The sequence below is a fragment of the Larimichthys crocea genome, chromosome XXIV, assembly GCF_000972845.2.
Source record: "Larimichthys crocea isolate SSNF chromosome XXIV, L_crocea_2.0, whole genome shotgun sequence".
In the NCBI taxonomy this organism is placed as follows: Eukaryota; Metazoa; Chordata; class Actinopteri; family Sciaenidae; genus Larimichthys; species Larimichthys crocea.
The window spans coordinates 12,584,506-12,602,304 of NC_040034.1; the positions used below are offsets into that span (position 1 = coordinate 12,584,506).

General features: G+C 41.7%; 1 protein-coding gene across 1 annotated transcript in view; it reads left to right on the top strand.

The window, feature by feature from the left end:
* Nucleotides 1-17,799, top strand: part of LOC104921405 (latent-transforming growth factor beta-binding protein 2) — an 80,985-nt gene that overhangs the window by 6,462 nt on the left and 56,724 nt on the right. The window contains exon 3 of the mRNA XM_019273079.2: nt 8,548-8,809. Coding sequence (XP_019128624.2) covers nt 8,548-8,809 — 262 coding nt within the window. The remainder of the gene's footprint in view (nt 1-8,547; nt 8,810-17,799) is intronic.

Below are 17,799 nucleotides of genomic sequence, written 5' to 3' on the forward strand. Positions count from 1 at the left end.
TGATCCCTCTGTCGATATAATAAGGCTCATACTAAAGCAACAAAGACAGCAATGCTTATTTTCAGCTGATTATACAGTAATGAAAACATACTTATGAATATTATGTTGCATTTCTGGCATATTGTGTAAACTAAATCTTACACACTGGATCTTTAATGTAAATCTCTCTAGTGGTTCTCATGGAATCTAATACCACTTTAAAATGTTTCACCAACAACATCATTCATAAAATATGGCAGTGATAGTAAGGCGTGGGAATGTTTAACACCTGACAATTACCAAAATGGGAAAACATCAAGTTGGTTCAGTAAAATTTGTACCATCGGTTTGTGTTGGTACTGTAAAAGCCACAGAAATGTGTTTACAAAATAGAAAGTTACTTTGCTGTGGTATTAGGATGAAAGTTTGACTTGCTGAAAAGTTTTAGGATAAATACAGCAACCCTCAATTAGATGTATTGTACATGAGTGTAAAATGACTGTTTTGAAGTTTTGGTTTACAACATTTCTTGGAAAAAAAAAACACAAAGCAAGAATTTTAAAGCCCAGTGTTACCGGAGAATAGAGTTGAATTTTATCTCTTCTCTTTTGTATCTGCTTTCAGACACTCTTATCTTTGCACCTTTGAATGTGGCTACTCATACCTGGCTGTAAATGGATTCTTTGATAGGTTAGCACACAAACAGTCTGAGCAAAAGGAGCTCTTTTGGCAAGCGTAGTGCAGATACCTACAGCCAATATAGCGGCTCTGTGAGGCTATAACTATATACTATGTGCTAATGGCAGCATGCTAACATGCTTACACTGACAACACTGGCATGCTGATGTTTAGTATGATGATAATAATTAGCAATAAAGGGAAAGTACAGTCAGGAATATGGAAGTATAGTTACAGTTACGGGGCTAGATGTAAAGTTAGGGATCACCAAAGTTACAGGATAAATTAGGATTCGGATTCATTCATTAGGATTCATCCTCTGGGAGACACGGATGTCTATACGTTTCATAGCAATTTATTCAATAGTTAAGATATTTCAATCTGGAACAAAGTGGTGGACCATCCATTTCTAAAAAGGAATGCTAGGTGTTGGCGTAGCTCTGACGAGGTCACCATGAATCAGAGTTACGTTGTGTTGCTCTGGCTTCTCCAGTTGACATGCCTGGTTTAGTAATTGGATTAATGGCATGGGCTACCACACACAGAGTTAATGTACAGGGCAATATAGAATACTTCAGACTGGGGAACAGTGGGAAAAGACTCCCTGCAGGACAGACAGGAACTGGCTTTACATTTAACTTGAGCTCATAGTGCTCCCTCAGGTGCAGGCTTTTAGATTCTGCAGCAGAATCCATTTCACCACACCATACATCACAATATTTTGGCGAAAGCATGCGGTACATATGGCAACATGCTGCAAGCATAGCCAACAGTGAGACCACGACCCCTCGAAAAGAAAAAAGAAAAAAAAAAGAAAAAAGGAGAAAAGCACACAGATGGCCCTTGATTTAAACCGGTTGCTGTCTTAGAGAGTGCAGATGAAAGGTGCATCACTCACGTGGAGGAATAAAGTTGTTTTCAGTCTCTTAAGCAGTTGGTGATTGACAGAGTGAAACGCGGTAGAGAGGAGGTTCTTTTTGATTGCCTTCCAGCTTTTTTTGGCCCGCTGTGCCTCTCAGGGCCCCATCCCAACCCTAAAATAACTCCTCATGCAGAAAGTCTTTCTGTCTCTCTTCCTTACCTCTCGCAAGGTAACTTTCTTTCTCTTTCCAAACAAACAAAAAAATAAAAAATACAGCATGTTTCCCTAATTCCATCATGTCATGTGTAATATGGAGGATTAAAGGCCTCCGGTGTTGGTCGAGTGAGCCGTGTAAGTCATGTTAAAGGCTCGACTCAGCTGTCCACCATGAGATCATCACCATACAATGTGGGTTTTATGTGGATTAATTAATGAAATAATTGTACATTCATTGCAAAATCTCTAAATCCACCTTTTTCACATTATTTGTAGAATCATTTATCACAAATAGCCTCTGGGTTGAAACGCATTTCATGTTCTTTTTTTCTGCTAGAACATATGTGAAGCAGCTGGTAAAGTATCAAGGACATACACGTGTGAATGTTTTCTGACCTCCAAAACAGTACCCAAAAATGTAGGTTCACCATCTTCACCTAATGGATACAAGCCGTCTTAGTTTGCTTTTTGTTAACCTCCCTGACACACAACAGACTGTTCACATAAGTTGGACCTGATCTTACAATAATATTTCTCTGCACTCACACAAAAACTCAAGAAGTTGGCTCAAAGGCAGTCACACATCAAGAGCATGTTTGCCCTTATCTGCACTAGTCACATGTATGTGTTTTTAATGGCACAAGGGAGATATATTGTCTGTAACAACTGTTTGAACTGTACTATATATTCCTTATGGCATGTGCTCTCCATAGGATAGTATATGACACGCAGATAGAGGTCATGAGTCAGAGTTAAGCACATGATGCAGTGTGAACCATGACCCACTGAGTCACCAGGATGCTAATAGCACTGCTAAATGTATTAGTCTTTCAGCAGTCACTGTAGATATGACAAATCAATATCCTGTGGACAATGCCATGTGCAAAATGGGGCCATAGCTACTTTGTATCGTATCATGTCGTGTCGTGTTGCGTCGCGTCGCCTCGTGTCATATCACACTTGATGCTGGACAACATCAGGATATATATTCCTACCAAAATACCAAAGAAATTAAAAATTTAATTGAATAGTTCTTTTTATAGTGTATTTATAGTTTATATAGAATAAGAATATATTATTTTCTTATAGATTTGTATTTGAGATTATTTTGGGTCTGCCTTTCCTAGAGCGTGTATTGCAAGTGGCACCATTTTTAATTTCACAAACACGAAGAAGCTGGTGACAAGATGATTTGAATCACATGTTCTCCTGCCCTTTAAATAAAATAAATGAGGAAGAAACATTATTTTCCCAAAGGACCTAACCCCAGTGAGAAGCTTGCATCGTGATCAGCTTCTCCTGTTTTACAAGAACAGGAGGAGGTGTTTTTTTTTAAATGCTGCCGTTTCTGACGTCATTGAAATTACTGCTACACAGCCAGACTTTAAATGTTGTGTGTGGATTTGTGGGGGGTTGTACAGTTCACAGTTCAGGGGCATAACACTGCCCTGGCAGCCCTGTAGAGAGTTATGGCCCATTAGGCAGATCCTGTAATCAATACACCCCATCATCCCAAAACCCATCATTAACATCTCCATAGATCTTGGACAGCCTGTGCTTACGTTTGTCTCTTCAAACCAGGAGTGCTGCTTTCTCCGATACAGCTGGTGTGTCTGTTTGTAGGTTGCAATTGGGTCCTGTTTTGGCCTCCTGTACCACATGTTTTTTTAATTGCTACCATAGAAGAAAGTGTGGTGAAAATGAGGTACTACGCAGCGTCTGGACCCTAGACGTCTTCCTGTTGAATTTCTTTTTTGTTTATTTGCACATCGTTCTTCATGAGCTGTTATAATACGAAAATAATGAAGAGAGTAGAACAAACTTGGCCTTTAATATTCTATTCTTCAAAAACACATGTTTGCTTCTCTTTTTTCATATTGGTGCAAAAAAAAAAACAAAAAAAAAAAACATGTGCTCTCCCAGATCTCTCAGCAGTAAGTCCAAAAGATTGGCCTTGATTGACACTTACAGAGCAACATTAACAACAAGCGCCCCTCTCCTTCAGTCATGCACACGCTCAGTGAGGCCACAGTGTTGTTAAGGCAGCCCATAGTCGCCATATATCATAGCACCCTCCTGCTTAAAGACCATATGGAAGTTGTTGGGATGTGATCCCTCAGGAGGATGGGGTTTGTGGCTTTTGGGTGAACACCATGTCTCACAGAGTCAGCTTTACAAGTTGTGGGCACACACGCCCCCAGGTCCAGATATCCTCCACAGAGAGCGCCCCAGCATGTGGCTCATTAGAAGTTGAATGTGGGAGTTTGAGGGGTGCGGTGGAGGCATGGTATAGCGTGGCTAAAAGTAATGTACACAGTGTCATGGGTCAGCTGTAGGTTAACAAAATCCCCCCACAGAGCTGAGGTGAGTTAAGAGAATAAAAGCTCCAACTACTGTATTGGACTGAAAAACCCACACTGTGATTGAAAAATGTACATCTATGACAGAGGCACCTTAATCTGGTGAAATATTACCCTTGTAAGATTTACCACAAAGAGAAAATAAAGGATCAGTCAAACAGTGTCAGCGTCTCCCTCCCTTCTGGTTCTGATTAGCATAAAAGTGAAGTTTGATTCCGAACCTTAGAGTTACGATAACAGCAGTTTGGTTCGTAGAGCAAACGTTAGCATTTGGCAGGCCTGAAATGATAGCACTTACACTGGCAACCATGTGGAAATCACATGCTGTAAAGAGATTAACACTCCCTTGAAATGATTAACATCGAGAGGCAATTGTATTAACTGCTCAATAGACCAATTCTTACTTCTTCAATGGATAGCGAGCCCAGATGACACATTTTTAAGCTTGTCTCTCCCAGCTGCCTCCCACAAACTTAAACACTTGACCTATTTCATGCGATCTGTCAGATTCAGTGGTGACTCCTAAAGAGAGGCTCCTGCTCCTGTCATCATAGGAGGTTTACCAGACTACAAGTTTTACACTTGTCTATGATGCGCTGTTTAGTTTCGTAGCAATTTTTAGACTGCATCCACATGCATACACACATCAACAACACTATTATGACCTTATCTACTAGATTAGATTCACATATGGCTACACTGCGGCAGCTAATCGAAGGTAAGTTCCTGCATCTTATGTTTCCAACGTCCTGTCTCTCAGTTACAGGGTCTGAAAGGGCCTTTAGCCAAACCTTTTGTCATATTCTACTAAATTTTAATCTCCGGAGCAGCTTCCAGCCTCTAAATCTCATAATGGCACATAATGTGCTCAGCCCAGAGAGAGTCCTTCAGTTGAATGAAAGACTATTACGATTATGTTTTCATTCTCAATATTATTTTCAAAAATATCAAGTTATCTGGTGGCAGTGTTGACCTGCGTAAACTGAAGAGATTTCTCTACATGTTTAAGTTATGTCCGATATTGGTTTCAAATTGTTCCTAGCTGAATGAAAAGACTGTAAAGATTTAATGGGTTGTGTTACTCTGAGTCGGAGAGAGAGGAAGGTGAATCTCTAGTGGATTGTAATGGACTGGAAACAAGCGCTAAGTTGGAAATGAGAGTGCAGTGCAGGGGGGCGGGGGGGATGGTAATTTTCCTTAGATATACACACAGATGTGAACCTAAGCCTATAACAGGTAGATAACTTAAACCTACTAGGAAGATTATGAGTGATGCTTAGGGACCACAGGGTTACTTTAATGTGTGATCGTATTTATGTAGCTTATGTTTGAAAGCTGCAAGAAGAAGAGATACAGACGTGTGGCTCACTTGAATATGTAATTTTTGGCTTCCTGCGGCAAAAAAAAAAATAGGGGGCAGTATTTCACCTCCTTCCACCCTCACTGTGATGAAACTGTTCAAGATAGTTTACAGTTAAACATGCATAATAAACCTGGCAATGTCCTCAAAAATGTATAGCAAACTTTCAAAACTCTCAGAACAGTAATGCCAAGTAGTTACAATCTGACCGCAGGATCATTTGTGTTTATTTGTGCGAGTAACAATGAACCACTGTGAACCCTCTTACTAACGTCACAGCCATATGAAGGCAAAATAAACAGATTTTTCTGTGTTTTGGTGCTGAAATAACTACATCATGATGGCGATTTCATACTTTGTCAGGTGTGTCTGCAACACGGCAAACAAACAACTTTTTGAAATGAAAAACTCGTTTTCTGAACATAGTTTGGATCGATAAGGGTGCTATGTTATACGCTAATTCTCTCTTACTTTTTCTTTTTTTTTAATCTGGTCTCTGTTTCAATATGAAATAGTAATAAGGGTGGATGTCTTCACCTCTGCTCCAGCAGATGAAAAGCGAGACGAAGAGAAATCCACCTTAATGTCAGACGTTTAAAAAATGAACTCGGAGCTCTCCCCCTGCCGGTAAACAGCTCCAAATCAGAGCAGAACTACGAATCTGGCCAAATCTCACATAGTGCAAGACATTTTATCAAAGCTCGAATAAAATGCTGCCATGGCTTCATTATATGTTTTATTACTGGTTCGTCTGGATCAGCGTGTTTTGTTTGGAAGGATCAAAGCTGCCAAAAACAATCGAATCGTCTCCTTTTTTCAGATGACTGGATCTGGACACAATCTCCCAAAACTTGGCCAGTCCGTCTTAGTCATAATTAAGGCTGAAGTGGCAATGCCAGGAATGTTTGCCATTTTTTCCTCTTTTATTTCCGACGGATTCTCATTTTATTATTTCTCTCGCAAAGTAATAATTGCTGCACATATTTGTGAAATGGATGGAATGTGAGGCAATTAGTTTTAATGATGTGCAAGACAAATCTGCATGACAGCAATTACTGCGACAATGTGTTCAACAGCCCAGAGGCAAGGCCCAGAGACAACACAGACAGGCAGTGATGGCGTATACAGCAGGCTTCATGTGGGGCACATGTCACTGACCTGTCCACTCTATTGTCAGCACAGGCAACATGTTTGTCTGGTGTCAGTTCTGAGGCTGAAAACAGATCACAAGTCACAGGACTGAGACATATCCCATGGTAAGCCAGCCGAGAACCTCCATTTATTGGGTTATTTTTCTGCCCAGTGCTGTTTCTCATTTCAATTCAGACAGTTTATTTGAAGAATGCAGTTTCACACATTACCAAGTCCTCCCCCTGCAGCATAATGTCACTGGAATCTGTGGCCTATCTGATCGACTGCTTTATCCCCAAACTTGAGGTTAAACAGACTCCGGACAAGGCGGTGGCACCCGGCCAGCCTGTACTTTAGTAAGATGATGTATGTAACTCCTTGCCAAACTCAGCTCAGGCAATTCCTATTTTATCCCATGATGGAAAATTCGGATCACATACCAAGTTATACAAATCCACAACCACAATTCTCTAAATGTGTATGCTTCATCAAAAAAAGGGGCTACGTTTTCCTCCGAGTAGTTAAAAGGAAATGCTTGAGTGAATTAGTTGGTTTAAATAAAATTAGCTCCACCATAAAGCAGAAGAGAGTGGTGATTGTCTGATATTTAATCCACAATTTGTTAGTTTTTCTCATCATACCACAGGCTGACGATGCCTAATGTAGCGGTCTTTCAATTAGCCTGCGCAGCGATCTGAGAAAAATAAAATACAGAGCTTGATTTGGCTTCCTCTGCGGGAATATTATCTGTGGAAATACAGTTGCACATGATACACAGCGCTGTCATGTTTCCTTCTGTCGTTCCAGTTTTGAGCACGTCATCAGGAACAACATTTTTCGGGGTCCAGCTTGCTTTCACTCAAGACTAAAACAAACAGAAAGTGGCCCCAGAGTTTAAGCAGTATCGCAATAACAGGAAGCGTGCAGCAGGTAGAGCGCTGTTCGCACCCAGTGGGGCTCTTTTTGGACTGCCAGCGCTCCTCATTGCCAAGAGCTGTGGCAGCGTTCCTGCCTGCGATCTGTCAGTGTCCACAGCATCTGTGTCAATAGCATTCCATAGCCCTGTTGACAGAGCGCCGCTGTTTGCTTTAGCCACCACAGACCGGTGGCCTGATTTACCGTTTGAGGACAATGTCATAAATCCTCAAGTGCCTACTACATACATTTGTGTCACAAGATCGAGAGCTCGTTTACTTTAAATTGTGTGCAGCGGGTCTTTGAGGACTTCAAGTATCTGGAGTGTGATGGGAGGAAGTCGGGGTGGGCTGGTAGACTGACACAGATTATTTTTCCATGACCATGAAATGACCTCAGCACTGTGTATTTGCAGACTATTGATAAATATTATGCTCACATTCATCTTTTACATACAGTAAGCCCCTTCGGATTTCATTTGTTTTTTAAATAAAAGACGCAGCTCTGCAGTCCGTTTCTTTGATGAAGTGTCAGCTATTTGCAGTTGGCCTTCAGTACCCAGTTTTTCCCATTCGCTCATTTTTTTTATGACCTCTTACTTTTATTACCTTTTTTGAGCTGCCCGTGTTACAGTAAAAGCACACACTGGATTCCAGATCAGTGAGTAAAGATATTTTTAGGAAATCACGCCGTACAGAAATGCTGGCGGCACTAAACTGAGCCATGAACCTAGAGTATAGACTTTACCTCAGCGAGAAATTGGATAAGGATTTAATGCAAGTGATCATATACATTTAGACTAAACAGGGCAGTTAAAGACTCAAGAGAAATTGAACATGACAGCCCCTCCGGGCTCTCTGTTGAATGAAAAGGACAGAAAGAGTTGAGAAGTGAAACTAATGGCCCCTTGATTGAATCAATTTAAAGTGAGCCCTGATGTTGAGATCAGGGAAAGACATTTCTGCTACTGCTCCTTCATACAAGGGGGGCACATGCTCTAACATGACCTGCTGAAAACTTGATCTCCATCTGTGCTCTCCCTTCAGCTGACTGCCAGCCCCCCTGCCAGAACCGTGGCTCCTGCAGCCGACCACATACCTGTGTGTGCCGTTCAGGCTTCCAGGGGCCCCGCTGTGAGGAGGTGGCTCCGGAGCAGGTGTACATCCGCGACGGAGGTGGCCTGAGGCGCGTTCAACCCGGGAGCAACCCCTTCCAGAGAGACCAACCGCGAAGAAGGCCCTCAGAAAGGCAGGCCATCGACACCACCAAAGTCCAGACCCCACGACCTGCGACCACCAGGCAGCCTGTGTAAGTGATGCAGCTGTGCTGACCTACCTCTTCTTATTATAGCCTGAAAGCCAAATGCCAAATATGGATGGTTTAAAAAAATAACACTTTATGAGAAACCTTAAACTAAAAAAAGATGACATACAACTTGTAGGGCTGGCCCCTTAACTTCTGTAGAAGTAAGTTGTGCTAGTACATGTTAGACACATACACATACACATACTCTATATTAGACATTATTCAACTGAATAAAGACTGAACATGGTCAAAAAGATAGCTTGCCAGTGTTAACTGTCAGTAAGCAGGTTTGTTAGTCGTTAATGGGACAATAAGTTCACACAGTTTATTGACAAGACGCATTTGTAGTCAGTAATTAGCTGTCTGCAAACCATTTCTGTTTTACGATGCTGTTATACTGTGACAAAAGCTAAGTTTTTTGACTCTCTGGCTCTTTGTTCAAACGTCAGCACTGTCAAGAGGTTTTGGCTGCCACAATGAATGCTGAAGTGATCCGACCTTTATTCTAACAATTGACTTTAATCTGTAAACTCTTGTAATGTTTGGTTTCGAGCACATCAAACACATGAAAATGATGTTATCATAAAACTAACATGATCAGGATTCGTATCTCGCTGACGGTGCAAATACGACCGCAGGTTTTCTTCTGATGCCATGGCACGTTGAGCTAATAGATCTTCATTTCAACATATAAACTTCGATACAGCTCATTCTTTATTTCGACAATGATGTTTCTTTTTTTCGAACGCATGTTACGTGTACAGTATTTTGTGGATTTTTCACTGAGAGATATTTGTTTTAGCTACCATTACTGTCACACAGGAAGGCTCCCAGAAAACAAATTGATAGACTTCGCTATTAGAAATTACTTAAACACTCTTGAACAAACAGTAGTTCATTACACTCCTGTTCAATGCTGGTTGTGTTTATTATCGCAATAAATCAAACCAGATGAATGGGTTCACATGTTAAATCTTTAATACACTCTAAGTAAAACAAATACGAAGTAAAGCGAGTAAGCATTTGCTGCCATTTGCTGCCATGCTTGAAAAAGTATTAAAGTAAATCTGCAAAATGTAGGAAAATATAACCTGATGTACCAGACAGAAGTATTAACCCATGCTATTTGCTCTGAAAATACAGCAGGAGGATTATATTTTCTTTAGGCTTTGACCGTTTCAGCTTGTTTTTTGAGTTATTGGAATAACTGTGACTATAATGTATCCAACTAATAATTGCTCAGGCGAAGGCCTCTTTTAGTGCATTCAGCAAATTCTCCAAAGACTGCTAATCAGACAGGTTTAATAGTTTCTTGGCTTGAACATCTGACTGTTTTGGTTCCAATCTTGTTGGAAATAACTTTTTGACTTGATTAATTACTTTACCATGGCTAGAACCAGATTCTTGATCAAGGATGTTGAAAGGGAGTAATTGTTTCCGGGAATATTTTGATGGATCGTTATTGCTTACAGGTTCAGACTTATCTTGTCAAATTGTGTTCCATTTTGGACTCAGGCCCAGTGCTTTTTCTAATCCTCTCACAGTCGGTTAAAATGCCATAATCTGTTTGGACACTGAGGTCATCATTCATTTTTTAGCCAGTTTGTCATCTGGGTAATTTATCTCCACCAAACCACTTAAACATTCTCAATTACATCTGACATTTATGGTGCCCCTCGTGCTAATTGTGATGGTCTTGTGTCATTTTGTACTTTTGCTGGTGTTATGGAATTATGTTGGCTAAGCCATCCACATGTTTGTGGTAGCTCAATGAAACTCTACTAAATGTTTTGGCAGATGGTTCATAAAAGAGTTTTAATACATCCTCCCTCCCGTAACAATTATCTTGGAGTCATAGTAAATCTTCTAATCAATACAAGACCTCTGAAGACTGCACAGTTGCCATGCATATGTTTTCTTTGTTCTTGACTCACAGGGCATTTTTGAACCCTGAGTCACAGATCTGGGACAAATAGACAGAGGCAAGGCTGCAGGTTCAACATTGTACGAAGCAGACAGTGTTCCTGAGTCACAAATGCCCCTACTATGACTGTCCACTCATATTTCTGCTTAAGCTGACTAACTGTTTGTAAGAGGTGCTGTAAAGTTCAAGATGAGCCATTTCCCCCTGCTGGAGTGCAAAAATTTCCGAGCATACAGCTCAGACTAATCCAATTATTAGTTGTTGTAACCAGCGAATTTTTCTGAAATTTGCAGGACAAAATAAAAGCCTCTGCCAAAATTGCAAAACGTCTTCATTTAAAACATTAGTCTAAGAATTATTTGAATACTTGACACTCTTTCATTGGCGCTTCCAGGAAACTATTTGGGCGCTTGTGTAATTCACATTTAAAGCTCAGCCTCTGTGAACTGCTGCAAATGTTCTGCATTCTCTCGGCCCAGAATGATCTTTTAGGGGTGGAACAGTGGTCCCCCTGGAGAAGTGGTGGATGCAAGTCTTGGTTTCATATATCAGGCTGAGGTTCCACTGTGTGCAAAGCCAGGAAAGCACGAGCAATGTGAGGTCACACAGAGTGAGAGTCAGATAAAAAAGACAACACCGGTGCCAAGGCTCAATTAAGAAGTAAGAAGAGGAGTGCGGAGGAGAGACACTCGGGCTCAGATAGATCTTTGTTGGCCTTGCCCCCACTTATAAACTCAGGGAGTAAAGGCCACTATGTACAGGCAGCACCTAGCCAGTCATAGAGAAGGTGTGAGGTACTATATATGTCTTTCTTGGAGCAGACTTGGCTTGTTATGTCAGCAGCACCCTGTTACTGACCCAGCCTGTCAAGTGGCGCCAAGAACAAGAAATAGTGTGGAGAAGGAATGAGACAGACAAGGAGGGAGAGAACAAAAACAATGATAATAGGAGAAAGCATTAATGAGAAAGAATGTGATCTGTTCAGCTTGAACAAGGTAAAGTGTCTGTAAAAGTACCAGGATTTGGTCTAAAATTAGTGGAACTTCAGCTTTCCGGATCTGCTGCTTGGCCTTTTCTTCCCACTGTCAACTCTGGTACGACCCCACTGTGCGGACGTCAGCAGGCGGCAGACAGGGAAAGTGTAGTGTCTGCGGTCGCTTTTAAGAGGTTTGTCAACAAGTCACCCAAGGTGATGCTTAACTCAGTTTTCAACAGGCCAGGGCTTCAAACTTGTGTGGCTAGATACAGGATTTTTTTGATTAAGCGTTGAGCAACCAAGAGAGATTTTGTGGTCTGGTTACTCTGTTGGATTGTAAGTGTTTCTACTAAACTATTTACTCACTAACCAAATAAAGTGGATTTCAACATTTTAGCCCCGCGAAATAATTCCTGTGTTAACATGCAATTGAAGTAGCTCTCTTCTCTTTGGCATTTTCCAGTGGATGTTTTTAAATAGATATATTTTCAAACAGCAACATCCTCATGTATTATATCATTATAGATTCTTGTAGGAAGCACATTACTCAAAAAGGGGAAATAACTCTTCTGAGCATTACGACCCTCTCATGGTATGTGTTCTGTCCTGACAAATGTTTACATTGTTGTCTCCATCATTATTGGTCACATCCGCAGTGACAAATCTGGTCTGTCCAGAAAAAGTTTAGCTCAGATGTTATTTCTTTCCGTCATCATCTAATGACGACTGACATTTTGTTAGTCCTGCGTGGGCACAGCTGCCTAGTGAAATGTTATTTTAAAGAATAAACTGTTTCATGAATAGTCCTACTGAGTGAACCCAGCACATTTATGAGTGACAGCCTCGAATAAATTCATGGTGGGATGGACAAAACATATGACGAGTCTTGTGTTTAGTGGGATTTTGGGATATGGGAATACAGCTCCATACCTTACTCCCGCTTCTTGTATTCCTGTCTCCAGTCTTTCACCTCTCCTCTGACCATTTCAACTGTGTCCCAAAAGGCCCAGCTGCCTGTTCTGTGGGATTAAAACTGTAAAATCTAAAATAGGTACATCCTATATGCATCTGGCAAAAAAATAACTGTTTCCTCCTCCGTCCTGTGCTGTCTTTTCTGTTGAGCAAATGCGTTTCACTGTAAACCAGCGTTTCCTGTGAGCGCCGTGCTCAGCAGTAGTGAAAGGCTTGTCCCTGTCAGCACGAGATCCTGTAGATCACAGCTAGTCTGTCAGCTCGCAGTATGAAGGTCAGGGCCAGTGGTGAACACTCCTGGCTAAGCTGGGACTGTGATAACATCTTGTACTAGAACTTGCAGTAGCTTTGATAAGTCGATCATATAGCAAATTCTTCTACATTATTATGACGCTGATGATAACAAATTTAAGTTATTATAAAGGGAATAACCTGTCTAGTGTTGGAGTTTGCGGTAAGAGCTGTTAAAGCACAGAGGTGGCATTCATCGCCGCTTCACTGAGTTTTGGATGTAATGAAACTGCATGAGTCACACAAGCTTATCTAAACTGCCCCGCGTGTGATGTTACAACTTGAAACTGTAATGATATTCAGTATCTACCTTTTCTAACAACAGTGCTTAGGCAATAAAACAGTCTCATTCATTTCAGTGAGGTCATTGTATTGCCAGAGCTGGGTCAGAAGAACAAGTCAGAAGAACTCAAACGAAAAAAAGAAATAAAACGCAGCGTCATCCCAGCAGAAAAGTTCAAGCTGGCTCAGTACTTCAAATCAGGACCCTATCCCAGCTGGCATAGCGACCTGTGGAGGAGAAATTGAGCTGGATCTAAAAATGAAGCCTGACATCACGCTGCGGCCGCCAATCAGATGCTCAGATCAGTCAAACCTCCATAGTCAGCCTTAAATGTCACTGAAACTAAAACTATTCAGGTGGATTCATGGACTAAAACTCTGATACTCTACCTGTTGTGTTCTGGCTTTGTACCCAGCTTCTAAATCTGGGTCTGTCTTGCAATTTAAGCTGCAAAATAGTGACACGAAGAGGTTTAATCTGGTTTATGTCTGATAGTTTGAGAGCAGGAGAGAGCGAGCACTGGTCAAGAGAAAACTCGAGACATAGACAGTGAATGAGAGTGAGCGAGCACCAACATCAATAAAACCACTTAATCGCCGAAATAAAAACAATTTCCTGATTTTTTCAAAGTGGTTGTGTTTCACACAAATAGACACACCCCCAGCAGTATACCCCCGCCATACAATCCTGTAGCAATTCACCCTGAATGTAACCTACATACAATTTCTTTGTTTGCTCAGTGTTTCCACAGTTACATTCAATCAATAAATTCCATCACAGAGAGCTGCCGACTCAATTATCCGTTGCCTCATTCTGACTTGCATAAAAAAAAAATGTCAATGAGCTCCACTCAGTGTGGTAAACAGCATTTAAATTTGAGCAGCAGATATCCAAGTTGAGATATTGAATCAGGAGAGAGAAAGCTGGATCAGTTTATCCCCATTTATCAACACTGGTTCTTTATTTGAAATGTTTTAAATTTAATTTCAATGCATCATTGTCTTGGCCCGTTACATAAAGTAATTGCTCTGTAGAATTTTGCAAAGTGCAATTTGCTTCAGGGATGATTACAAATGTGGTCACACCCAGTACCATATTGAGATGTTGAAGAAAAACAAAAACACCCTGTAACATGGAGCAGAACTACTCTTAAGAGGGTGATGCACACAGCTTTCTCTGCGTTAACTGTTACGCTTATATCGGCCCCACCATTTGCCTGGTGACTAACAGGGCAGGCGGTTATGTGGCTTGTTGACTCAAGGTTTTGCACATAGCCACACAGCCGTTTCTCAGAGGAAACTGTGGTTATAGTGGGAGTTCTCCATGTTAATCATGGATCACTGGTTGCTTTCACTCCCACTCCAGACAAACCACACCACCAGCGCTGACGGGAGCCACTGTCAAAATCCTCTGGGTGACCTCAGCACCTGTAGAGAAATATTGTTTTACTATCATCACCGGCGTTCTTGGTAGTAATGATCACTGAAGAATCACTGAGCTTAAATAAAATATGATCATAAACGTTGAAAGGCTGGAGTGGAAATTCACTCAACAATGTTCTCACTACGGAGTTGAGAGGATAATAAATTAAAAGAGTTGCTTCAATCCCACAGTAGCTTTCCATTTCGTAATACTCTTGATGCCTTTCGACTTTGATCAGATATGTGTGTTCTTAAGACTAAAATATATATCTAAACATTCAGCCTGGGAAACTTTTCCTACTGTACCACCTGGCAGTCTGCTTTGCTACTCAAAGAGGATGTGTCCAGAATCATCCTCTTGTCTCTCTTTTCGGCTGCTGCCAAAACAATTGAGGCCTGCAGACGGGAGTCGTGCTATAGTAGAGTGGAGGGCTAAAGTGCAGAGTAATTCCCACAGGTTGTATGTGCTGCTCTGTCTTATATAATATGAATAGGGCTTTATCTCGCTTCTAAACCAGGCATATGAGAGTGCGTCTCGAGCTGTGATTTGTATCCCTGCATGGGTAGACAGGAAATGAACTTGAACATGGGTCAGGTTAACTGGCTTTCAGCTTGTGGATCGCAGGCATGTTTGTCTTGTGCGCTGCTTCTAAAAAACTTTACCTTTGCCCTGACCCGGGTCCCTGGTGAGAAATTCCACTTGTGATATGAACGGGAGAGGGCTTTCCGGAGCATGGCTGGACATCCTCTGCCATCATTTTGTGGTGTTGGGGGAGGGCTTTGTGCGCCTCTGCTACTGTGGGTTTAACATCAACAAAGTGAAGTCTCAGCTGTGGAGGCCACCCTGTCCTCAGGTGAACTCTCATGTTACAAAAGGCAAGGAGATGTTAAAGTCTGCATAACATATGATAGTATGAAACGAGCCAAGATTAATTCAGCATACGTTGTTGACCCTGTAACATGTGTCTAAATCTACTGTAGATTTTTGAAATTGAGAAAGCTTAACACACAACGATCCAGGGCAGGAAGAATTGGTGTGTTTCTTTCTACAAACACAGAGCCAAACGAGTCCCATGAGTGTTTGGCTTCCTGCTAGGCCAGAGGGAACAAAGGACCATAGAGAACTCAGCACTCAGCGTGGGACAGATATGTCTTTCTCTCTCTCCATCCCAACTCTCCAAAGCCCCATCCGAAACAAACTCTCTGAGCCACAGTGCCAGCGGGCTTGGCGTCCGCAGCCAAATCCTTCTCATCAAGAAGGCCTGTGCAGATGCAGCTGTTGGAGGGACAAATTCTGTACGGCAGTTATAGGAAGAGGGGCGCCTATCCCAGAATGCACTCCAGCCTCCAGCTCCGGAGCTGAGGCAGATGGAGACAGCATCAATCAGGCTCATCTCCCAGATATGGGGCACGGTGTTGAAAGCGTGAATTAGCAATATGGCTATGCATGGAACCACTTAATCCAGTCAGATGTCAGGATGTAGAGTTCCCATGGGGCTCGGCGGAGGAGAAGACCACCAAACATACACATCCAACATGCTCAAGTCCTATACGCACGAATGTCTTCTTTCATATCCAGACGTCTAAACTCAACTTTGTGTTGGCCTTCTTTATGTCTGCATTTATTTTCCTTGTGTTCTGCGCTCACTCCTGGTAAAGTTTTTATTGCTTTATAAACCAATCTTACAGGCTTGTTCAAAAACTCCCTCAATCACCTTTCATGGAAACCCTCTTTGGCTTACTGTCAGAGCAGTCTGACATATGACACTGACCAGCGTAGGCATAGTCTCAGTCAGCACTTTGTAATGGCTCTTCCTGCTGACCTGTCTTGTGGCATTTTACTAAGTGAATGATCAGAGCAACTACAATAAACTGGAGAGTATTGAATAGCCTCTCAGCTCACCATGTCTCCAGGCATTTTGATTCTGGCCCCCGAACCACAGCAACCACACTGCTTTGCTTCCATCCAGAAACAGGCCTTTCTGGATCTCTTAGAGCTCAAAAACCTCACTTTAAGAATGCTGAGGTGAAAACAGACAGATTGGCACTGCTACCGGCCCCCAGGAGATAAAAAAGGAACTGTTTATTTCACAGCTTTTTGGCCCGTGATGGAGTAGACTGCAGTAGTCATGTGTTTTGATCATGTAGTGTCTGAAAAACCTCAATGAGGTTGAATTTAGAGAAAATCTATTTTCATGCAGGCGGTGGGAGACGTTATACCTATAAAATTAAGTGGAACTTCATCTCTTCATTTGTCTGTCTGTGTAGCACTTTGGCTGATCCAAATAATGGTCTTTGCAAGATAAATTTCTCAAGAAACTTTGCTGTTTTCTATTCAGTGCTGGGCCCAGTTGTTGCACTAATATAAGCCTCATCCCCTGGGGCAAGAAAAAAAGTTTCTGAATCAATCCAACCCCACTGTAATTCATTTCACCCAGGCTCTGGCTGCTACTAGCGAGATTCCTGGAAGGCTGTCCAGACAGAGAGAACATGATTTAATCCAGCCTCTGTGGCTGGTGCGATAAGCCCTCAGACACACCCAGATTTTCACAAGGGGAAATATTCTGCCAGGACCCACAATTATCCAAGTCATAATGACTAGAGATGTTATCAAAGAGAGACTGGGCCTTAATTGCTCACTGATGTTTGGCCTTATGCGGCCACGTATTTGAGAAGAACTTGTCCTTGTTTCAGGAGAAAGGAGCTTATCGTTAAAGCACTGCACATGTTTCTGTGACTAGGTGTTTTTCTGTTATTCCTGGTTTATAGCATAGGACAGATTGGACTACTGGCATTGTTAAATTACATTTCCATGGAGCATTGAGTTAAAGTTTCATCATTGTGTATTTTCTTGTGTATTCTGACTGTTCACCGAGCACCAGAGAATGACATTATTCATTCATTATTCATGTATCCAGGAATCAAATCTGTTGTTTGTTGTCTGTTTGCCGAGACATGTTTTCTTGATTTCACACGTTCATTGCTGCTTTTGTGATGTTGATGGGTAGCCAACCTTATAGTAACTCTATTTAATAACCTCGCCAATGTCTAACCATAGTTTGCTTGGTTTGAGCACACATATTTTTGGTACTTATGTCTAATCAGTGACAGGTGGCAAATACATAA